Source organism: Numenius arquata, chromosome 29 (assembly GCF_964106895.1).
Source record: "Numenius arquata chromosome 29, bNumArq3.hap1.1, whole genome shotgun sequence".
NCBI lineage: Eukaryota > Metazoa > Chordata > Aves > Charadriiformes > Scolopacidae > Numenius > Numenius arquata.
The window spans coordinates 1,658,275-1,682,546 of record NC_133604.1 but is presented as its reverse complement, the minus strand read 5'-3'; the positions used below and the strand labels follow the sequence as shown (position 1 = coordinate 1,682,546).

At 43.2% G+C, this 24,272-nt stretch overlaps 1 protein-coding gene across 3 annotated transcripts; it reads left to right on the top strand.

The window, feature by feature from the left end:
• The first annotated feature begins 348 nt into the window (after positions 1 to 348).
• On the top strand, positions 349 to 23,847 carry LIMA1 (LIM domain and actin binding 1). Of its 3 annotated transcripts, none has more exons than XM_074164862.1 (10): positions 349 to 467; positions 3,111 to 3,156; positions 5,178 to 5,561; positions 10,885 to 10,993; positions 12,424 to 12,572; positions 14,865 to 14,972; positions 17,256 to 17,310; positions 18,042 to 18,157; positions 21,084 to 21,217; positions 21,624 to 23,847. In XM_074164862.1, exons 1-10 carry the CDS (start codon positions 349 to 351, stop codon positions 22,618 to 22,620), a joined length of 2,217 nt encoding a protein of 738 aa, XP_074020963.1. In that variant the 3' UTR covers positions 22,621 to 23,847. The 3 variants fall into 3 exon arrangements, with proteins under 3 accessions (XP_074020963.1, XP_074020962.1, XP_074020961.1); XM_074164861.1 differs by having other exon boundaries at positions 12,412 to 12,572; XM_074164860.1 differs by having other exon boundaries at positions 5,178 to 5,571; positions 10,865 to 10,993; positions 12,412 to 12,572.
• Positions 23,848 to 24,272: the final 425 nt, after the last annotated feature.

Below are 24,272 nucleotides of genomic sequence, written 5' to 3'. Positions count from 1 at the left end.
TGTAGGAAACGTGGAGCTTCACGTTAGCATCCTCCTCGATCACAGCCTGCGCCTCTCGGCTCTTCTGGCTCACGGCTTATCTGGCACCCCTTTTGTTGCGGCTAGTGTTTTATCAAGGGCACCATCTCAATAGCATCTGCAGAGGAAATTATAATTTTAATCTGGTGCCTTTTTTTAAGTCAGTGGATGGACAAGATCCAGAACCATCAGCACTTCGTGGCACTCGCATGCTGGGAGCACTTGAATGGTCACTTAGTGTAGGATCACTTGGTGAAACGACTTTTCCGCTCACGTAATTCATGTCCTGACACTGTCCTTTCCCCCTGAGCAGGTATTTGTGGTGATAAGATGGAGCCTTCCCCGTTTAATAGAAGACAATGGACTTCACAGTCTTTGAAAATCACTGCGAAGGAGCTTTCTCTAGTCAACAAGAATAAGTCATCGGCTCTTGTGGAGAGGTTTTCCAAGTAAGTGCGGTGAGGCTGCCGAGCACGAACTGTGCATGAGGGCTGGCAGCTGGTACCTGGAACGACGACTGCTTCGCTGGCAGTCCCTTTGCTTCTTAAAAATAATACAGTTCTGTAGACATTGACGTTTCTGGTTTAGTATGTGCCAGGCAAAAGTTTTGCTAGTTGCTGACATTACACTGTCTCAGCAGTCAGAATTATAATATCGTCCTTCTGCTGTCAGAAAATAAAGTGAAACATTTTCTGTCAAATTACAAATTGCAGTTTGTTTTTGAGGGCAGAGTGTTGGAATGTGGGCGGCTATTGCCATTAGGGTTTTACTTCATCAGAAACAGTCTTTAACAGCTTAAGCACGAGCTAGGTAGGTGTCTCTGTTAACATGGCATTTCCTGCCTGGTCCTGTACAAAGGAGCAGTAATGCTTTATCAGGTAATTGGAGACCGGTTAGAAACAGTAGTTTTGTCACCTGCGGGCGACAGATGTAACCCTCCAGGAAGGGTTCCGTCAGAGAATTTCACAGTAGCTCTGCTCTTCATAGACCTCCCCTCCCAGATGTCTCACTAAACTTGTGTAGAAAAGGGATATTAGCCTTCCCTTTTCTCCGAGAGATGGATGATGGGTTACAGTCAAATGGTACAGTAATATTTTATGCGCTGAGAAAGCCGAGTGCTGGTAGCCTATACATCTTTTCTGGAAACATGTTTCTGTTTTATTTCCTTAAAGAAATATATAGAGTACAGCTTGGATTTTCAGTGAGATTTGGGCACCCAAGTCTCCTGGGTTATTGCATTGAGAGCGCAGCGAGGGTTTGGAGTGTTTAAATCTTGAGTGTGGGAGAAACTTCATGGGGTCTGTGGGGGAAGGATAATTGTGGCCTGGACTTGACACAGACATAGCTCTTTAGGTTACTCTGTAAGTTCTCTGGCCTGGGGAGGAGCTGATCGCTTTGACCGCTCTTGCTAAGGCAATTTATTCACTCATTGAAGCTTGATTACGGACCCTGGTCATCTTGCTAAATGTTGATAATCCTTTGAAAAGGGCTTACTGGAAATAATCCAAAGTGCTGTTTCTTAATCACGTAGGGTCCCTCGACGAGCAGTGTCAGTGCCTTGGAAAAACACAGTACTACTTCTGGTTTTGCCAACACCGACACTTAGAGTGAGGAGTGTAATTTCTCTAAATTGCTGTTACTTAAATATTTGTATGTGAAAACGTTTTTTCATTCCGTATAGTGTTAGATTGTCAGTTTTGTCAGGTCAGAGACATGCAAATTGCAACGGCAGGGACCTGAAGAGCTCCTTGTGGTGGGGTAACATACAGAGCGAGTGCTGCCTGGGACTCTCCAGGCCTTGTGTGTTTTCCAGCGTGGTACTTGACTTTCATCCCTGGCTCTCTCTTTGATGCCGCTTCCACTGTTGGTCTCTCCTCCTCCATAAACTTATTTTTCTCATTTAATTTTTGGAACCTTTATAGAACAGAGACATAGGTTAATATGTTTGCATTGATGCAAACTGCATTATTGATGCAAACTGATGAAGCTCCTTCAGCAGCTTTCAGACTGTGCAGTAAATGCAGCTTGTGGAGCAGAAATAGGTAAGGGTGGAATTTGTCTGCTCTCTAGTGTAACAAGAGAAGTCTACACAGGAGCACACCACTCACAGCAGGGAAAAAATCAATTGTTATAAAGAAAAAATGCGTAGTAGAGCAGGTAACCGCATGTAAGAATTTTTCTCTTAGGAGGAACTGAGCCCGTGATGTACTTTAGTTATTGGTTTGATACCAGCAATTTAAAGTCTGAAGCTGATGGCTATTACGTTAGTGTCTCATTTACTGCCTGTAACACATTCACAGCTGTATCCAAAGTAGAATTCCATGGATAAGAAAGGCAGAAGCATCATTTGCCCAAGCAGACGTTGGGTGACGTTTCTCCTCTTTAAAAAGCAGAGCCCTGCTTACAAATGGCAACTCTCACACCTGACTAACTTGCGCGTGTCAGAAGCGAGGCAGGACCAGCGCGATGTGTGCTGGGGCTGTGGGTGTTCTCGTGCCAGCGGAGGGCTGTGCAGATTGCTGGGAGTTTCCTCCAGCTTCTTAAAGGACTTTGATTCATGATCCAGGGTGGCTTATCTTCAGAGGGCTGTGATTACTGTTTCCACTGCTGGGATGGTTCAGCTGCTCGTGAAGCAACTGCTGAATTGGTGCAGTTTACAACCCAGCATAGTAAAATAAACTGGCACTTATGTAGATTTTCTGCGTATGCCAAGCTGTAATTTGTCACGGTTGGGCAGCTGCTGTATAAATAGTCGAGTTATTCCTGCAAGGGGGCACAGCAGACAGCTGGGTGGCGGAAACAATACAGCTATTCCAAGGTAAACTGTCTGTATTTGAGAATCAGAGTGCTTAGGTAATGAAAAATATTAATGTATGCTATTATTAACTGAATGACTTAAAATGTTTCTATCACTTTGCATTGTTCTGGTGCTATTTTCGACTGTTTTTCCAGCCTTTGGTTTTATTTGCTGAGTCTGGGAAGTGCACAGAACCCTTGGTGGGGAAAAAAAAATCTCAGCTGTCTTCAAGAGCGTTCGGTATTCTGTTTAAAAACGGTTTGTTTTTTTTTTCTCTCTTTCCTCTTTCCAAAAGGTATCAGAAAGCAGCTGAAGAAGCCACTGCTGAGAAAAAAAGAAGTGTAAGTATTTGTTTCCTAGGCAATAAGCAACAGCCGGCAATCAGAACGGGTCACCTACATGCAGGGTTTCTGTGACAGTTGATTTTTGGAATATCAGAGTTGCTGCCATGTGTCCTACAGAGAACCTGGCTTAGACGCAGTGTTTGCTTTTGCCTCGTTCCCCCCACCCCTTTCCCAGTGTGAATGAAAGAAAAGAAAATCAAGTGCCTTGCCCAGAGCAATAGGCTGAATCCCCAATTCACTCCTAAGCAAAAGGCAAAGCGAGTTAACCACAACACGCGAATGCTCTCCTCTTTGTTCTTCGCTGTAGGCAGTTGTGTGGTACCTCTTCCTTTCTTAATTAAATTTAAAAGTCTGCTTAAAAGAAGCTGCAGCCTCTCTGAAATCCAGCGTGTATGTCTTTGATAGCTGTAGAATCCGTTAAGGGGGATCTTCTCTGAAGTGGTTTCCAGGGTTCAGAACGCCCCTGGATGAGGGAGCGCCTTCCTTTTTGGCTCAGTTACAGCCTCGTGTTCCCTCCTGTGAACTGCGTCGCGCTGCTGTGGGGTCGGGGGACCCTGGCTGAGATACCAGGCTCTGAGACATGGGTCTCTGTAAGCAGATCCTCAGTTCAATTCTTAATTAAAAAGACTGGCAATATTTTCAGGATATATAGGTAAATCTTTGTTAGACTGTGACCTCCTGGGGAGCCATTCTTTTCCTCTTTATGATATAGGTGTGATATAATAAGCATTCTGAAAATTACTCTCCTGTCTTAAATTTTCTTCATGGCTTGTGTGATGAGGGAACAGGCAAGTCCCCAGTGAGAATGACTTGTGTGATGAAGTACGCTGGGGCTCTGCAGGCATCATGTCGAGAGGTGGCCCTGTGGAAACCTGCTGCGCAGTTCTCAGTACTTGTGTCACATTACACCGTTTGCCTTATAACTTTAGTAATTTCTTTCAAACACAGTCAGCAACGAGCTGATCTTTTTTTGAAGTCTGGTTGGATTCAAGTTAATTTGCAAAGCAAGTGTTCAAAATGTGACCAGAAGAGTAATAGGGTGAGAGACTTAAATCCTAATATAGCTGCTAATCCCGTTTAATTCCCGTAAGCCTTGCAGACCTGCTCCACTTGCAGGGAGTGCGATGCGCAGTGGTCTCCATCAGGGAGAGGCAGCGAAAACGCAACGGGGGCAGGTATTAGAGTTGAATGAATCAAACACGGGCTGGGCTGTTCCTCTGGGGAGAGGTAACTACAGGGGAAAACTAGTCTGAAAAGCAGCTGAACTGGAGGAGTTCCACTGCTCCAAGCGTTGCCATCTCTCTCACGGTGACCTGTGTGTGTGCGTCCTGCCCGGGGCCTGCAGCCTCTTGAGTGAAATCAAAGGAAAATTCCAGCAAATGATCTGGTATTTATAAATGGGAGCAAAGAGACGTTTGTTGTCAGCGCTGAGCGTGAGCCTTACGCTGCCTGGTATAAAATACTGAGGTCAGATCTCTTGTAACTAAACTGCTTCTGGTAACTGGTAGCAGGGATACATAACTCCAAAAAACTAGTGGTTTCTGAAAGCTCATCTGTAGCTTTTTGGAAGGGCTGCTAATTGTCATCTTCGGAACCAGCTGGAAGACATTGCAAGGTTTGGCACCCACCCGTCTCTCCTGTGGCTGCTTTTGCTGCTGTTCGCTTGTTGTAGGACTGGAGACCCTGGTTGGGTGGATTTTGGTCCCCTTTCCTTCGTGTGCGGATTCAAGCCTTTTGTGTGTCATTTAACTCATTAAGGGCTTGACTCCCTTTTCCCTTATAAGGCCATCCTGTTTGCTCACTTCCTGCTTTAGCTCCTGACTTTTCTCTTCTCCCCCCTCCTTCCTTTCCTATCCTGGATGCTTTCTCCATGTGGCACAGTTGTAACTATTCACAGCTGTCTGAAAAAGCGGAGCGCTGAGATCAGTGCTGAGCCTTTAACTTCCTTTCGCATAGAAAGGAAGTGCTTTAATGCTCCATCAGGCGTATAACTGGAATTAACTTCTTCTCCTTTGTAGAGCGCAGAAAACCTTCCCCCTCATTTGAGAAGGGGGAATCTGAGCGTGCTGAAGAAGAAGTGGGAGAACCCAGCGGCGGGAAGGGAGCCCGGGAAGGAAGCGGCGCGGAGCCGCGGGGCCGAGGCCGGGCAGAGGGTGGGCAGCGCCGGGAGCGGCCCCGCTCCCGCCCCGGACGCGGAGCAGCGTCCCGCCGGTGACAGCGGGAAAGGGAGAAGCCGCTCGCCGGAGCGTGGGACCATGGAAAACTGTCTGAGAGAGCCCAGAGAAGTGGAAAAGCCCGAAGCCGGCGAAAACACGGAGCCTGCGGGGAAGATCGAGAAATACAGCGTTCCGCTGAACAAACTCAAGATGATGTTTGAAAAGGGGGAGGCGGCTCAGCCCAAGGTAAGGAAGGGTCTGTCCCCTCCGCTCCCGAGGGACGCTAAAGCTCTGCTGCCTCTTGGGCATCGGGAGAAGTCGCTGGAGGGAGTGGCTCCAACTATTGGCTCTGCAAATAATTGTGTTCATTGTTTTAGTTGAAACGTAACGTAGATGGTGTTAATAACTTATTTGAGCTGTGCAAATATGTGCAGGGTGCTCGGAGTTGTGGCTGTTTGTGATTTGCTCATTGGAGATGAAAAGTGAATTGGCTTGTGAAAGGGGTACAATCTAAGACAGAAAAATAAGTATGGAATTTATTAAGATTTTTTTTAGCAAGTTGGGATTGTTTATATCTTGTCTGAAGATTAAGACGAGTTATGTAAACATAAATTGTGTAAAATACATGTATTTATATATATATATATATAAAAGAAAAAGTAACTGAAGTGAGCTCAGCGCTCTGGGGCGGTTGCAGTTGGGATGCAAGCACTGCCCAGAGGTAAGAGGGGTTTTTTTTTATATCCGTATCAGTATGTGAGTCACAAACGCACATATATACAGAGAGACATATATGTTCTGTGAAATACTCCCATCTTTTCCTTGCTGTCCTCTCATCTTTGTATCTTAACAAATGTTTCTTATCGGGGGAAAAAAAAAAAAAAAAAAAAAAAGCAGAGATAGCCAGCCAAGCTCCTGCCTTCGCTAGTTTTGACTTGCAAATGCACAGGGCTTGCATTTTTCCTCCAACTGCTCATGAAATCCGATCCCGCATGTGGACTGCAGACTCCGTGTCCCCGGGGAGAATTGCTTAACTAGAAAATGAGTTGCAGATGTTGGGGACTTGCAACACAGTCCTGAGGCCTTGATGCTGGTGGATTTTCCAGTTTTCTCAGAGTTTCCTATACTTCTGGCTTTGTTTTAGTGCGGGTGGTTTTCTTGCAGTATTAAGTAAAACAACTTTTGTGCAAAAGTTGTTTAAATATATAACGATTTCAGAGGAGTTTTTCAGTTTCAGAGGAGCACCTCTGTGTTAAAGTGGCTTTGGGGTCTGTGTGCCGTAACTCCACAAGTGAGATTTTTGTAGTCTTTGTCACTGTGTGAGAGCTGCCCGCGCTCCCCGGCCACGGAGAGGGCGATGTCCCGGGAGCGCTCCTCTGCCGTCAGCTGGGATTCCACAGGAAAGCACCGCTTTGCAGATGGGCTCTGAGGAACTTTATCTCAGCCTGGGGAATAAACTGGTTTGGAGCTGACTGATTCTGGAACTGGTATTTCTGTCAAGTTTAGTAATTCAAATATTGTTGAAAACCGACTGAACCCAGCAAATACCATCCAGTAGGTATGAAATTATTCAGGTTAGGTTCAAATTCTGTTCCTATTCAAAGTTCACCTGGTTGCTTGTAATTTTAAAGGGAAAAGGCAGGAAGTGCCCTAAAGTTTAAGTGTATGGGAGGGAAGGAAGGGGGTGTCTGTAATCAGAAAGCACTGATGTGAGATTTCTGGTTCTGGGAACGTATCTGAGGACTGGAGGACAATGTCGTGTGCAGTCATGTACAGTGACGATGGGTAGGGCTGCGGGGACACAGATCTCTTTCACTAAGGTAGGAAGCAGCTGCAGCGCTGGTGTAAGTTTGGCTAATGGCAACCTCTGCAATTGCCTCTTCTGGTTATGCTTTTCCTGAACTCTGTCCTTTGATAAACCCCTGGTTTAAGTGCAAACAAGGCTTCACAGAATCATTTGGCTTGGAAAAGACCTTTAAGATCATCAAGTCCAACCATAAAATCACCTGAGAGACAGCAATTTTCCTTGCTATTTACTTAATTCTTAAGGTATAAGTGCTGTCAGAACTTTGCTGGCAAAACATCTGTATAAAGGGAGTAGCAACACGGCTGTGACTTCATGGCACTAAAGATTAAACGACTCCCCTGGTCACTGGGCAAGTCTGTGGCAAGAATCCAGATTAGAGACTGGATTTCCTGACTCAGTCACCCACTCTAAACAAACCTATTCTCATTTTCAGGATTATCAGCAAAACCTCCTGGTTTATTCATTTATTCATTCAGATCTTGCTCTGTCTGCTGCAATTTAGATACAAGGCAGATCTTTTTTTTAATTGCGTTTTCATGGAGGAAAATGCCGTGCCCAGGCTGGGGGCAGGCGTGTGGGTCTGGGCTGGGTCAGCACTAAGCAAAGGCTGAACATCAGGTCTTTTATCAGTTTCAAAGAATTCTTCCTGTAAGTGATAGTGAAAACACACACGGGGAAGATCAGAAGAAAAGAAAGAGCAAGCAGATCTGCAATACTTCTTAAAAAGCCGTCTCCAAGTTGGTTTGTGCTTTTCCTTTAAGGCAAAAAGTTACAGTCTTGTGCAGCGAACCTTGTGTGCAGGGTCACATTTGACACAGTTAGAATATAATGAAATAGGTGTAACTTTTATTTGGTGCTTTGCCCAAGAACTCCTTGTGCCCCAGGCGAAACGCTGTTAACTCCGTTTGTGGTACCTCTGCACTTGCCTCTTTTGTCTTAGAACCTTGGGGCTTTCCAGACACCAGGAACATTTAATCTGTTTGGCAAGTAGCAGAAGCTGTGGCACAGGAGTGGTGGCCCAGCCAGGGCTGTAAAGGGAACTCTGTGGCACAGTGTAAGGTCTGGAGTTGGTGTTACCTTCTATGAGCTGTAACACCCTCATTACTGGTGGTTGGTCAGGCTATTGATTGTAATGAGGGAAGTCCCTCATTTTCCCTTTGTTAAACTTCTTTTTTCCCTATTCCTCTGCTTTTTTTTCCCTCAATATAAAACTGTTGCTATAAAAGCTACGCGACATTGGTGTTACAGTTGTAGGCTTTAGTTCAGATGTGTACGGAAATAGCTCTTTTGGCGTTTTGGATTTTTACTCTCAAGACACAGGATAATTGTGTCATATAACTTATCTACAGAAAAGTTCTCCAGGTGAAATTGTAATACCTGTATGTGCCAGAGGTGGCAAAGAGGACAGGAGAGGAGCTGGCGGGACTGGGGAGGTGATTCGGGTGACAGTGGGAGTACTCATTAACTCACTGGTTTAACTGGCCGTGAGGTGGCCGCACTGGTAACTGCACTGCTGCAGTGGATTCCTCAGGGAGGTGGTTGGTACAAGGGGGGAAGCTCTTAGCTCTTCAGTCAGAGCTCACCAGCCTTCACGAAGGTCCCACCGAGTCAAGCAGAAGAGTCTGTTTCTGATGGATATTGAATCCTTCGCTGCTGGTAAAAATATGGAGGGTTTTGGTTACTTGGAAGAAAACCTTGATTCTGTGCGTGCATCTGGGTGAGGTGTTGGACTCTGATCCAGAATTCCTGGTGGTGGGCACTGACTTGTCAGAGTCGTTTGACAACACACCGGCCCTTTGCCAACTCTTAAGTCGCTTAATAATTAATTTCAGTGATAATTGAGATTCTTTGTGTTCTCAATGTGAGGGCGATTCAGCGTGATGTTACTGGCGAAAGACTACAGTGAAAATAAATTGAAATGAGATTCTGAAATACCTGAACAGCTTAACAACTTTTCAGTCTTGATTCTGTCTTTTTCTCCTAAAAAGTGCTGATGTGAGGTTGGAATCCCAGATGCTGGATCTAAGAATTAAGACCTTTGTTTCCCAGTGGTGGAAACTTCCTTACACACTCTGCTGCCAGTTAAACTTCCCAGCTGTCTGTACTGCAAACTTGGTTTTTCTTTGTAGCTTTGTCACTCCTGCTCTGTGCAAGAAAACATGTGTGGTGCCATATTATTACCCCCTCCCCCCCCCAAACACCCCTAACCCAACCAACCAACAAAAAAAACCCCACAAAAAAACCCAGCTCAGGGCAGTGATAAAATAGTCAGGGGTTTCAAGTGGGCTAATAAACGTGTTTTCTCTTGTGCGTCCTCAAAGGATCTTGTCTTCAAGTGTATTCTGCCTACAGTGATCTCACTTTTATACTAAGAAAAGCTCGACCCTTTGAATGACAAATTTCGGAGTGGTAAGAACTTCAGACAAGGTGACGGTAAAGCGGACAGAGGCTGAATAAGACCCATCTAAGGAGAGTTTGCACAGAGGGAGGAATCTGCAGGTCCCTGCAAGTGTGCAGACACTCCCAAACTGAACCTATCAACACTCCATGGAAGGAAAAGACTTGTCATAGCTAAGCTCTTTTCCAGTAAAAAAAGTTACCAAAGTCTTAAACCACAGAAATAGAAAATATTTCCCATGCTAATGGAAAAAGAGGTTTTCCAGATGCATTTTCCTTTCCTGGTAAAGTTTCTGGTTTGTGTGCCAAAACAGCCTGATTTTTCACAGTGATTATCTTACAGTGCAGTTCTGTTAAAATAAAACTTTGGAATTTCCTTCAGTTTGGTGACCAGCAAATAAGAAACTTGTTGGAAGCTGGGAGCGAATGTGTGGTTGGAGCATCTTGCCAAACCTGCCTTTTTCTCTACATTAGCCTCCATCTTAATTTCCAACTGGCTCCGTGATTTAACCTTTCCTAGGGAGGGAACAAAGATCTTTCACCTTCAAGTATTCTATAGGTTGAGTTTCAGCTGTGAGAACATCCCATCTTGATGAAGTTAAATTAAACTCTGTGCTTCCAGAGTATTTATCGCAGCAGCTGAAATGTCTTTTCACAATTTCTTTTATTGAGCATTAGATTTTGGGGAGTTGGTCTCAAGAAATGAGTGTCCATCTGACAGAGGCAGCCAGAGCGTCTGTGCCCCCCGTCCAGTGCCGCAGCCTCGCTGAGAACGATTATCTGGGATATCTGAGAATATTTATCTCTAGCGCTCTCCTGATTAAGCTTCAGCCTTATCAGACCCAATTAGGGAATTATTTGGTACCACGTGCATGAGCTATCCAAATCAAAACAAGTAACTTCAGATAACTTTTATTACAATGGTCTTTACTATTCTTTCTGTTGTTGAAAATCAATGCAAATTTTTGATAGCTTGCTCCTTTCGTTCTTTTTTCTGATTTTAAATTTCATAAAATGACCTTGAACATTAGCTTCAAAAGAAATTGTATGAAATGCAAAAATCTGGACTCAAGCTTTGTATTTGCAGTGGTAAATGCCTAAAAACCTGATCTTTGTGGTTCTCTGACTTTCCAATGGTAACTAGTCAAAGGGCATCTACTGACCTCTTCAAGAAAGTGTTTTCCAGGTGACAGGGGGTCAGGTATTCTGTGATCAAACTTTATATTGGTTAAATAAGATGTCACCTGGTAGACTTGTTTGTTCCAGTAAAGCAGATTTGCTAGTGACACCTGTGCATCTTAAAGGATTACAGGCACCAATCTCTGGTTGCCCAGGCAGCTGATAGGTGGGTCTTGTCTCTGCCAGGTCCTCAGAGAGCAGAGGAAGACAGCAGTCAGCAGGAGGATTTCTGAAAACAGCCTCTCCTCGGAGGACTTTGATGTTGGCCAAGGAGAGAAGAGCCACAGTACATCAGGTCAGTAAACCTCACGGTCTGGGTTTTGTGGGGGGGTTTAATTTACAAAATAAAACTACTCTATGCAATAGGATGGAAATAACTTCGGCCTTTCGGGAATGGAAGGAAGTGCAGCCATCTTCCATCTGTGAGGTCGATGCGAGCATCGCATTTAATGACTTAAGTCTTGCTGTGAATTTTAAATCATTACACCCTAAAGCACAGAAACGAGGCACAGGAGATAAGCAGCAAGTTAAAGAACAGAACCCATTTTTTCCCTGTATCTTAATCCTAGGACAATCCTAAAACTACTTCTAATAGTCAAACTCATTTAGAAAGTAGCGAGCAGACAGACAACACAAGAAGCCTCCTTCCTTCTTGCTTTAATTCTCGTCCCTCCTGCCTTGTCCCGACCCGGGTGACGACAGCACCTTACGACTTGAGCAAAACTGTGTATTTTTCATATGTTTGGAGACTTTTCTAACAAAGCATTTGCAATCCTTTGTGTGTTCAGCCTATGGCTAATATTATATCTCACTATTTACTGATGCACATTGTGTCCTTACTTGAGCAGTACTGGAGAGAAAGGCAAGAACTAAGTGCATTTGTTTATTGTCCCCAAGAGGGACCTTAATGATTCATACAACTTTTTAGTCATTCAAGGCTACTAGCTAGCAAAAGGTCATTTTTTTTAATCACTCTTTATTGAACAATTAAGCTATTACTGAAGACCTGAGCATTACACAGAGAAGCTAGATAGCAATGCAGTCACAGGAGCTGGCTTTTTAAACCTCTTTGGCCAATGTCTGGCAGCAGAAGCGAAAGGTGGATGATAAGTAACAGGGCATAGTGCTGAGAGCCAGGAGACCTGCACCTTTGCAGAGACTTAAGCTCCCAAATGTTTCTTTCCTCTTGAGATAAAAACAGAGGCCGCAAATGATCCTGCGAGACTAAACTGAATTATCTCGTAACATGTTTGGTCTTGAGATCCTCATCTGTAAGGTGCCATGGGATGAATTAGTTTCATGGAGGAAGTGGAAGTGGCAGGTGAGACTTCCTTCCTCGCTTCCCATGTTTTCCCTCAAAGCCTTGACAACTGTTCCACTACGGGAATGATGTGTATTTCCATTTACCTACTGCAGCAGCTGCTTTCATTTGACAACAGCAGCGAACCAATTTTCAGTGTTAAACCTGTTGGCTCTCGTTACTTCTGAGACCGCTGGCTGGATGCTGCACCTGGTGAATGCACTACTTCTGAAAGCAGCTGGACTAATTACAGACCTGGAGCATAAACCTTTGACTGGAGCATTTCTGTTCTTCAGATCTGGAATTTCTGTGGTCTTGGGAGCGGTGAAGGGACAGGATTTGTAAATCTTTCTGTGCACGGGTCTATTGGTGTTCCTGAAAGTTACCCTTCATTCATGTAGCTCTCTTTCCAGGGCATCTTGTAGATACTAGCCCAGCACTCAGCCCAGATAAGGCAGAGACCAAGAAGAGCCTGGAGATGCCTCGCTTAACGGAAACTTCGATAAAGGATAGGCTGGCGAAGTACCAGGCAGCTGTGTCCAAGCAGGGCAGTCCCACAGCCCTCGTTACTACGGTAAGTCTCCCCTTTGGCTTGTGTAGAAGTGAATCTTTGTCCCAACCTCAGGCTGGAAAGAAGATCTTATTGAAACCAGGCTTTTGAAGATAATGCCATCATTTTTTTTGAAAATAACCTTGTGCCCAAAGGAGTCATTTCTAATGAAGAGTTGTCTCTACGTACTGCAGGAAGAAATAAATATTTGCATCTTCCTGGAATAATCTTGAAAGTTCTCCAAGGAATTAATTGCTGGCACCCTGACTGAAGCCCTTCTGAAACATAGCTGACATTCTTTTTCTTTCTGCATGTCTGTAGATCTCTGCATGTTTGTTTGCTTTTTTAAAAACCAAACTCAGTCCTGTATCATACTTTAGCTATTAGCTGGGGGAAACTGAGGCACTGTAAGAAGGAGCAATTTTCAGTGTCCTACAGTGCATGGAACCTGGCTCTCCTGGCCTGCAGCTCTGGGAGCTCCAGTCGGTTTTCCTCCCTTTTGCTCTTCACCTCCCTTCAAGTTTTCTCACTCATTTTCTAAATCCAGTTAGACTCTTGCAGTGAATGAACCCATGCCAATTTTGTAGATATTTGATCAGGAAATGAGCAATTAATGAATCACGGTAAAGTTTTGCAGCTGAAGAGATTGCAAGAATCTAAGCTTTTGTTAAAAAGTGAAGTACATCTGCTGGAACTGTCTGATACTTTTGCTTAATGATGGGAACTTTTATTGCTTAAGTATGCCTTTTATTAGCCAGAGTACTAAATTTGAAGAGGATAGGCCTTTTCAAGTTAGGAAACTTGCACTGGGAATAAAAGCTGTAAGTGATGGCTCTATGCTTTGGAGGAGTGTGTGCTCGCTGGGTACCTTTGTAGAGAGGGAAAAGTCTCTACCCAGCTGAAATGATTTCTGAATTTCACATGCAGTGTGGGTCTAATTTGCCAGCCCTTGGGAGGAAAGTCGAGTAAACTTCACTGCATGAATGGAAAGTAATTGCAGCCAGTGCAACAAATCTGATTAACTGCTAATTGCTGCTCTCTGCATCCTGTTTTTTGCCTGGGTTCAGTTTGCTAGATTGCCTTTTCCAATTTGTGGCTGATCTACTAAATTATGTCCTATTGGCAAGAGATTTACCATAAATGTCTCGAGACTCCTGTTTGCACATCCCCAAGGCTCTGAGTTTAGTGTCAGCCCTGCCTGATGCTCTTGGGATGTCCCATTTGGCAGAATCTCTGGCACAGGGAGAAGGGCAGCACATATGACGGAGCAGAGAGCGGGCTCCGAGGCCAGTGTTTGCAGAGCTGTCTGCTGAGAGCAGCCGTAACTCTTGGGTCTTCTCCTTCCCCGCTGACCAAGCAACTCGGGCTCTTTTGATATGGTCTTGTGGTGTTTGTACTTCCCTTCTCCTAAAATGGGTCATGTCTGGGCTACAAAGAAAAGCCATAATCTCTCTTGGGAACAACTATTTTGAGGGCACTGTGGTGTAATTAGGCCTGGATTAAACCTGATAGACACTTTACAGCAGGTTAGAGTAAGGGTGAGAAGCGATGGTTTCATTGCAAACGATAGGGGAAGGGGAGGGAGAGAGGGTAGAGAGCAGGTTTAGAGATCTATACGTTAACATTCTGACATTCAGTTACGTTCCCATTAGACGTGGTTGGTTTGGTGCAGACTTGTTCACAAAATCCGGTAAGATGCTGGTGCTGGCATTTGGCTGTTTCTCTTTCACAACACAGAGAAGATGCCTTGTGAAAGGCACGAGTCTTCTCCAATTATCTTGTACCCCGTGGCAATGAAAGAAACACGAGGTTTCTTTAAGTCTGAAAGATTCTTTTGTAAAAATCTTAAGTCAGTTTGTCAAGAACAAAAATCTCGGTAAATAACGATTAGGTTTTTGACTAAGCAAGGGTAGAATTTGCTTTTATGTCAAATTATATTTTTCAATCACTTTAGATAGTGCTTGTCTTGCAATACTTGTAATTTCAAATGAAAAGTTAACATTTCTGGAAAAGGAAGATGTGATTGAGCAGGGGACATGAGAGTTGATTTTAAACAGGAATCATCTGGAAGTAGAGAAAAGGAGTGGTTTAGAAAAACGCTGGCATTGCCAGTAGAGTGAAATTCTACAGTCCCATCTTTTCTCTTCATTAGAATGTATCACTGACCAAGTTTGTATAGATTTTTATGCCCCTTCCTTTAATTATCACTGTATGTACTAGGAAAACAATTTAAAAAAAGGTTTTTAATAAAAATAGAAAGCAAGTACTTTCTTAGGGGAAAAGAACCTGTCAACTTTCAAGTGCTTTATTCTATAGAATGAGATTCAAGCCAGTGAAAGTGAACTCAAGAATTACAAATCTGAGCAGAAGGAGAATATGCCACCAAGTCTTGAGGACTCCATTTCCTGTCAGGATGGGGAGAAGGTAAGATGCTCATGCTGGTGAAGATGGAGGACTTCACTTGAAGTAGAACTAGTTGTAGAAGCATAGCTGATGGCCTTGTTCCACATGCCATCTAGAAACTGAATATGAGCAGCAGATACAGATTATTTACATGCTGCAGAATTCCTGATTTTTTTTAAAATTATTTTTTTAGACGCTATCTGAATTCTAAGCTAGCAAGTCTCTGAGGAAGACTTCTAAGCGGTTGCAGAGAATATCTAGGGACGAATTTTAAGTTTTCTTGAGAGTTTCTCTCTTCTGAGTAATGACGTGCCTGTAGTGTGACAGAATCTATCAATATCTTACTTGGGTATTTTCTGATGGCTTTCAGATGGTAGGGTCTGAAACCTCTGGTGGTTTTATGCGGGTTTTGAAGCCACCTAAAACTTTCTTGTGTCATGTTCCCTAACTGTAAAAAGATGATTCACAGCTAGGTATTTGTTTTGTTTGTGGGAGGTTTTGTTTGTTTTAATAAAACAAAAAAGAAACCACACTAATAAAAAAAAAAGACCCCAAATCCCCCCCTAAAACATGAGAAGCTTTGTGTGATGCAAGTAAAAGGAGTTTGTCACTGTTTCTTCTACATTTAGTGGATAAATTTTGATTAAGGTAACTGAGAATGCCAGTTTGGGTTTATTCCTGGTTTTGAGCTTCAGCTGTGAATTGAGTCTAAATTGCTCTGTGAATTAGAGATAACAAAGCACGCTCAGGCAGTTGTATCCTAAACTGGGGACAGCAGACGGGATAAAAGTAGCTGAACAATAATTGGGGTACTGTGTATCCCAGCCGTTGGGAACACGTGGCAGCCTAATGCCGGGAGGGCTTTTAGAGCTTTCCAGCCTCCTTGGGCAAGGGGCCAAACGGCTGCTTTCAGCTGTGCCTCACTGACAGCTGAGCAGCTTCGTGTTCAACTGAGCCAGGCTGCTCTTTGCTAAAAGGTGAGCTATTTAAAAGAACACCTGTTAAATGGGAATACATCCCTGGTGTTGAATGGAAGATTTGAATAAAATTTCTTGCATTCAGCTGCGATTGGGGAGCTACTTGTTGAGGTGTCCAGGTGCAATAAAGAGCCTGAATAGAACATTGTTTGAGAGCCAGGATTGTCCTTTGGAAATAACACGATAAACTTTGGAAATAAGCCTAATTAACACTACCAGTAGAAAATCACAGACAAGGGAATCCTCTGGCAGACAGGAAACAAAAGAAACTTGCAAACCTTCTCTGTCATTTTTCACACCGAATCCACGACAGTTTTAGTAGCCAGACGTGTGACTCCAGCAGCCACAGAACATGCTGATGCGCTTCCAAGGATCCTGGCGTTATAGTTATTTCTTTCAGTAGACCAGAGTATGTTAATATATATAACGTACTTCCTCATTAATGCATTAATTTGCAAACTTCACTTGCTTGCAATGGACCTTTCAATCATTAGAGAATTAGTGATGATTTGCCATTAATCTTGTTACAGTACTTTAGCTTCTCCATGTAGCTACTTAAAACTACTTGATTTAATAGCAATAGTGCCAAGTTTAATAAAGAAATATATATCAAGGGTTTTATCTGTAACATGTTTAGTATCTGAAACTGGTTTGTATCCAACACTTCTGAAAAGTTTTCTTTTTTTTTTTTTTAAATATGAATCTGTTTCTGAAGGGTGAACAGGATAGGTCCAGGCATGTTTGTCCCAACCTGGGAAGAGCAGACTTCTAGTGCTACACAAGCTTTTTTCTTTTTTAAATTCAGCTGTTCTTTTTTTTTTCCCTTTCTCCCCCCGCTCCCCCCCAATCACTGTCTTTGAATGTTTAAATGTCATAGATTTGTTAAATGTTGGAGGCAGCCATGAAGTTTCTGGTCAATTTGTACTGCTTGGTGTCAAGGGATTTCTAAGTAAGAAAACCTGGGAGGTGCATCAACGAAATCCACAAAGATTTCTGAAGACTAATAAAGTTGTACAAGCTGCAGGTGTTTGGGAAAACAAAATATGATGATTGTGTGTGTGAACGCTGTGGCAGATGATCTAAATATTTCAAGAGCTGTAAAATTATGAGGATGTCTACCTTGCAGCAAGGACTAACGCTCTTGGCAGTCAGCTGAACTCTGCCTTGTCCCTTACATAACAAGAAGTAGCTTCATGTGCACCTCAGTGTGGCCACTCTCTCCCTGTTGAAGTACTTATGGTGTCAAACGGCCCGTTGCGTTCCTCAGGCCACGATTGTTCAGACTTCAGAAGGTCAGAGGTTCTCATTGTCAAATTTTCTCTTGCAGGTCTCTGGAGGGGAGAACAGCTTGTCTTTCTACTCGGGTCTAGAGGATGGCAATGGTAAGTGCTCATTCTCCTGCCTCGACCAGAGTAGGGAGCCCGTCTGAGGATGAGCACTAACTCTGCTCAGTTGTGTGTAGGATGCTTAAGATCAGTCCTGTCAAATGATTAATCTGACCCAATAAAAACTTGTCTTGTACTAAAAATCTGTCCTGTGCCTAACTCAAACTTCGTAAAAATTTCTTTCAGGTTTAAAAGTTCATTTGCAACTGTAATTCCAAGACATCTCTAACTCTTCTTTGCTCTGAACACATTTAAGTGTAGCTTCCTCACCATTTGGACTTAAACTAACAGTTCTGGCAGCTACTACATCAATCAATAGGCTGAAGAACTTATTAATGCAGGACAATTGCCAAGTGTCCTTGGTGCTGTCCAGAGGTGGACAAGTTCCTATTCAGTAAAGGATGTAAGCACATTCTCGTGTTGCCTTAGCTTTACACCTAAAGTCAAGTCCACGTCAGCACTTGCAGAAGTGAAGAACAGTTCCTGGAAGTTAGATGTTGGACCCCGTATATTAGTTTCCTTTACATATCAACTTAAATTTCCTGGTAAATCAGAACAGTAGAATGATCCATGTTTAAATATCTAGATCTAAAGGTTTAATAGCAGATGTTCAAGAAAAAATCTGTGAGCCCTTAACTGACAGGACTGCTGATTGGTCTTATGAGCATAAGCTTTCCATGGTTTTAAAGTCTTTGTAATTGCCTTTTCTTCCTCCTCTGCTCCCTTAGTTGGACAAAACTTGGAGAGCGAGACAGAAGCTCAGAAGCCTGTCAGCACAAAGCAGCAAAACTTTGGTTCTAAACCAGCTGGCCAGACAGATGCGTCTCTGCCAAAAGCAGTGAAGGTAAAGCAGCTACTTAACCATCGCCCATGTTTGAGAATAAAACCAACTAAATGCTCTCTTTAATACTGAAAAGGCTTAATGCAACCAATGGGGTCACAAAAGGTCTGACAGTAATTATCAATACCTGGTCTGTCTTCATCAGACCATATTCATGAGGGTACTTTAATTCAGAATGGAAAAGCATCTCAAAACTGTCAGTTTTTCTCCAAGGACTAAGTCTGAGTTGCTGGGAGTTGCCCTGCTGCTGTTATGACAGTGTGCCCCTGCAACAGAGGCGCTTCCTCTTCAGTGTGGGAAAGGGGGTTTGAGTGGGGGATCGTATCAGGGCATGCCTATGCCTCCTTTAAGGTCCATGCTCCTACAGCCTGGCATTGAGGTCCTGATGCTGCTCTTGAGCCTTTACTAGGTTGGGACCTGGCTTCCCACCCTCCTTTTCCGGCTGTGCCTGAGGTAACTGCAAGTGGTAGTGACTTTATAGTAAGGGCACTGCAGTGACTGACTCCACAAAACTGGCATTCTGAATAGCAGGTCCTTAATGTTACATTTTCTTTAGCGGGAGCTATAAAGCAGATGGAGTACTTCTTGGGTAGGAATGTATTTGCTAATCTTATTAGACACGCAAACAGCAGTGCTGAACGTTTTGATCACACAGTACTTTGGTGTCACGTGTGCTGTCTGGAGTTCGGATGCCTGTTCCCTGGGCTGCCACAGACTTCCTGGCTCACTCCTGAGGAAACAACTGTGCTTTTGTTGTTTTCCCCATCTTTGAGAGGAACAGCACTGACCTCACGAAGACCAGTGAGATGTGGCTTCCTAGTGCTCTGGAGCATAACTGCCAGTATGTGGAATTAGAGCTGCCTATAACAGTTTTGTAACTGGTCTGTTAGAGCATACAAGATACACACAAGCTGCGTGTTGTGGTCCTCTGTGCTATCGCTTTATATTATTAGAACCACGTTAGTTCTCTACCACCTTACTGCTTTAGATGCTGCACTGCCGAGATAGAAACCCAGATGCTGTTTATTCATGTAAGGTTCCTATTTGTCTCTTCCAGCTTCTGTTTCCTGTTCTTGGTTCCTAACCTCTACTCCTGCCTTCTGCTTTCCTCCTAATGTGAGCTCAACTCTCAGCTTTCTCTCAAGCGTTTTTCTATTTTTCGGGCCTCACCTTCCTCCTGTAGCTCCTATTTCTAGTATGCCTGGAAAGAAATTTTTCTCTTCACATTCCAAAACGTGTCTCCATCAGACGTAGGGTCACTGATGTACAAGTAAGTTCCTCCTCTTAGACGGGGACGTGCATTGCAGAAGCACAAGCCAGCACCCCAGTGTCACCTTGCAAAACTAAGCATTCGGGGAGAGTTACTTTTTGATGTTGCTGCCTTGCTCTCTGGGGCAAGTGTGGATGGTTAGATTTTTGCATCGGTAAACTCTTATTTCTTAAGATTTTGTTTTGGACTCAAAATTCAGAATTCCTGTGCAATTTTGGGCAGCACCTAAAAATTGTGGATTTTTTTTTTCAAAAGGAACTCTGAACTTCTGTTGGTCAAACTGTCATCATAATTAGAACTTCAATCTACTGTAACTTCAAGCAATGTGCTAAAAAAAATATTGAAATACCTATTAAAGTGGAATTAAATTGGCAGCAAACTTTATGGCTGTGACAAACTGACTTCAGCTGGCTCTGTCTTCAGCTATCTGTCCCTCACGTATTGTAACTTTCTTTGCCTAACCATTGTTTCCAGTCTGTTATAAATAAATTGCTGCAATTGTGTCTTCCTGTGACCTTCCTGTTTTTTCTTTAGCCATCATATTTTTCCATAAAGCTTTTTAGTAAGTTTGTAGCAGGTAATTCTTCATAAAAGAAAAGCTACAGTATCGATGTGTGAATGCAGACCCATGGTGGGAGCCCAGGCACCCTCTTACCCTGCTGCTAAAGCAGTTGTAATCAACATGCAGCCTGAGGGCCAGTTTTTCAACTGTAAGTTATTTAATTTTTCCTTTAAAGTGTTTTCCCTGTTGGCCAACCTTTAATAGATTCCAAGAAGTGAATGGCATCAAGTAACCTTTTTCCATGGACAATGTATTTGCTTCCTTGATGCTGTCAGAAAACAAAATCTGAAGTCATTGCCACACAGCACTGACACTTGACTCTTTAGCATTTAAGTTTATGCTTGCTCTAAACTCTCAGGAAATTCTCTTAGTAAGCACATAAATAACTTTAGCTGTTTAACCTCAAAGCCCTGCTCACTTTAAGTCTTGAGCAAGTTTGAGAGCTGCGTGTCCTGAAACCCGAGTATAGTTTCTTTGCAATAGAACAGGAATTGCTTACAAATGAAGTCAGAAGTGTTTCCTGCTGCCTGCATCTGTGCTGAGGCTGTTTCCTCCTCTGTAAAGGAGGAGAGCATTTACCAAAAGTGGATCATTTAAAACTGTTGAGCAGCCTGTTCCACTCCTTTCCCCTCCCACCCTCTCCCTTTTATTTTGAGGTTATTTTCATCTTTTTTTTTTTTCTTTGGTAAGTCTCATACTGACTGTAATCTACCTGAATGTTTTTTCATCATCAGGAAAAACAGAGGTTGCAGAAATAGATTAGACAGCTTTTTGGGAACTGGTTCAGTCAAGGGTATAACTGAGTTCCAGTATTTCCATTGTTCCTCCTCAACCATTGCTCAACTTGTGATGCTTCAGCTGTGGAATTCACTGGAGCAAAATCTTGGCTCCCTGTCAAGCCACAGCAATCCTGTGGGCCTGCCATAGCCTCTTCCTCATTGCCCACCAGAACCCACTCTACTGTAATTAGAATCGAGTTGCAGAAAGTGAATCCCTGCAGTTTTTCTGAGAACTCTGGAAGCTGTGCATGAACCCAAGCCAAGTCCCCCAGCAGTTGATTCGTTTTCCAGTTAACAAGCTTTCTCTCTTTCCCGTAGAAATTTCAGTTGCCAATGAAGGAAACCTGTGTTGGGTGTCAGAAGACTGTGTACCCGATGGAAAGGCTCTTTGCCAACCAGCAGGTGTTTCACATCAGCTGTTTCCGCTGTTCCTATTGCAACAGCAAACTCAGGTAAACACCCTGCTCCCTTTGGCTGCCGTCTGGGAAGCGCAGCTTTCCCCTTCAGCAGCTGAGTAAGATGCTGTTCAGGCGTAGCTGAGCAACCGTAATCCAGCGAACTGGAGAGGAGCGTAGGAGTGGTAACACAGTCCTAGTTCTGCCAGTGGCTTTTGCACTTGATGCAGTCTATTTTTAAACCCTTAATGTAATTTTATGTGGGGAAAAATGTACTGTCCAACTTTGTAAAGAACTCCTGACATTTGAAAAGATGGCCATACAAACTCAGGAGAGCTGTAAGCTTGTCTTTTCTAAACACGTTGGAAGACTGAATCTCTTCGGTAACATAACTAAAATACACACCCTTCTCAATGGCTGAGACACGGAATGCTAACATTTGACTTCGTATTTTCCTGAACAGCCTTGGGACATACGCATCTCTGCGTGGGAATATTTACTGCAAGCCTCACTTCAATCAGCTCTTCAAATCTAAAGGCAATTATGATGAAGGCTTTGGACACAAACAGCATAAGGAATTATGGGCAGGCAAAACTGAATGTGAAGAATCCCTGGAGAAAACTGTCCAGGGTGTAAATGCAACAGAAAGTCCACAAAGCCCAGGAGTAGAGGATGCCCCCATCGCAAAAGTAGGAGTTCTGGCAGCAAGTATGGAAGCAAAAGCTTCAGCTTTGCCTGAAAGAGAAGAGAGACCAGCAGAAACAAAAAAGCTCAGGATTGCCTGGCCTCCTCCGTCTGACCAAAGTACTCAAGGAAGTGCCTTAGATGAGGGCATCAAAGTGTTCAAACCCAAATGGCCCCCGGAAGAAGAGACTTCCAAGCCAGATGTGCTGGAGGATGTGGATCTCGATCTCAAAAAGTTAAGAAGATCTTCCTCGCTGAAGGAAAGAAGTCGTCCCTTCACAGTCGCAGCCTCGTTTAGAACAATATCTGTTAAAGGCCATAAAACAGAGAGCTCACCTTCTCCTTCTAAGGCAGAGAGAGACATGTTGAAAAGAAGTGAAGAACTGGACAGAGAGGTGGTGGTAGACAAAAAGGAAAAGAAGGTTGAGAATAGAAACATCCAGAATGCTGAAGAGAAAAACGTAGAGGAAGAACGGGAATTGTCTGGTATCCAAAGAGTAGAGCATAATTTTATAGAAAATGGCCAGGTGAATGCAGAGACAGATGAGGAAGAACACACTATGGAAGAGCAGGAAAGTCCAAATGAAGAATTCCTTGAACCAAATTCTCCAAAACATTCCAGCTTAGCCAATGTGGTGACTGCTAAGCAATCATCTCCTACCCAGAATCGCAAATCCCAAGACGTTGGTTTCTGGGAGGGTGAAGATATGGAAGACCTATCTGTGGAAGAGCAGATCAAAAGGAATCGTTACTATGAAGAAGATGATGAAGAATAAATTGGCCTTTTACTAGAAAACTTGCTGCAAGGTGCTGGGCCTCTTTAAATCGGTGTTTTTAGCTTTAACAAACAGCTGTCTTCCATGAAAGCGATGCTATACTGCACATCGACATTAAGGGAATCCTACCTACAAATTATCTCAACTAGAAAAATACTCTGGAAGCCTGCAAAAAGTATATTTTGGTGCATGGAAACAAGTATCTGGCTGTGGGACAGCTTCAACAGGTAACCTCTGTCCCCAGCACGAGAACAGAGCTGTTCTGAACTCTTACTGTCTTACCCTTTTTGAGCTTCAGTATGTATTTCACTAACAATTTACGGAATTTCACTGTACTCACATTGGTGGTGTGAAACAGGTTCTCTGTGATACACTACTTTTACCACTACAAATGCTACTGCAGTGCTTAGGGACCAATTTCAAAGGGACTTTCTGGCCTGCTTTAAAAATGGTAACTTAATGCACTTTAATACATATAAAGGGCACAACTGGGATATATTTTAAATAATAAAAACATTATGTGCTTAGTATCCAACAACTAAAGCATCTTAAACAGAGTGCAATGTGATTTTTTTTTTTTCTTTCTGAAAACTGCCTATGATCGATTGAAGACTCCCTATTCTCTTTATTTTTCTCTGTGCAACTGGAATGGTGTGCCCGTTGCTGGAATATATGTATTTTAGTGCTTATCCAGAAGCTGTGCTGACTGACAGATCTCTTTGAGGACAAGTCAAGACTTTTGCAGTAGCCTGCAGGGCATTACTTTTGCATTTCGTAGGCATTTGAAGTGGGTTTTTTTCCTTTTTTGTTTGTTTGTTTTTTAACTTGGAGTTCATCATCATTCATTTTAAGCTGCAGATAATATTTTTAAGGCCTTTTGACAACTTTGAAATCCTACTTGTATCAAGCTGCCGTCAATCTTTTCATTATGGCTGTGAAATTATGCTGCGTTACAAAATCTCTGGAATAAAACCATCTGAACAGTGGAACTTTCTGATTGCTAGCATTGAAGCTTAGTACATTTTTAAACTTGACTTAATTTGTTTTACAAATAATGAAATCTTGAACAGTGGAAGGAGGATGCCCTTTTATATTAGCTTTTATTTGTACTGTATTCTCATGAGAATTAGCTCTTAACTATACTTGAGGTGTAAAATATTCTGCTTTCTTAACAGTCCTGCTAACTACGAAACCTTCAATAAAGTTCAGTCATTTACATTAAAATTTAAGTCTGAAGACTGGATTCATACTCCTTTCACAAAGTGGTGGCATTTTAAAAAGACCATGGGAAGAGATGGTTGAAATACCGGTGTTCTTACTGGAAGCTGGAGCCCAGACAGTGGTTTCTCTGGTGCCACTAGGTGACACTGTGTGTCCACTTTTTTTTCCTGGTTGACAGTCAAATGGGCAGACTGTGCTCTCTTCTGCAAAAGCGTGTGGAAGACAGATTAAAACAGGATGGGGGAACGAAATAAGGACGTGCAGGTGTTTTACACCTTCATTTCTGGCCTCAGGTGGTTCTCGGGTAGTTAAGGACAACTGAGGGTTACCCCCCACTTCCTATAAGCTGCTTTGTATTGCAGTTTTATTCACTTAAGCCTGCAGTGGGTTTGGTTGGGATAGAGGGGGGCCAAGACCTAGCAGAAAAGCAG

What these genes read in the sequence shown, in the direction of transcription:
- LIMA1 (XM_074164860.1), top strand. Translation starts at nt 349, where the DNA reads ATGGAGCCTTCCCCGTTTAATAGAAGACAATGGACTTCACAGTCTTTG. An exon ending in GAAGAGCCACAGTACATCAG is followed by an intron (nt 10,994 to 12,411) that starts GTCAGTAAACCT and finishes CTCTCTTTCCAG; the next exon opens with GGCATCTTGTAGATACTAGC. An exon ending in TATTGCAACAGCAAACTCAG is followed by an intron (nt 21,218 to 21,623) that starts GTAAACACCCTG and finishes TTTCCTGAACAG; the next exon opens with CCTTGGGACATACGCATCTC.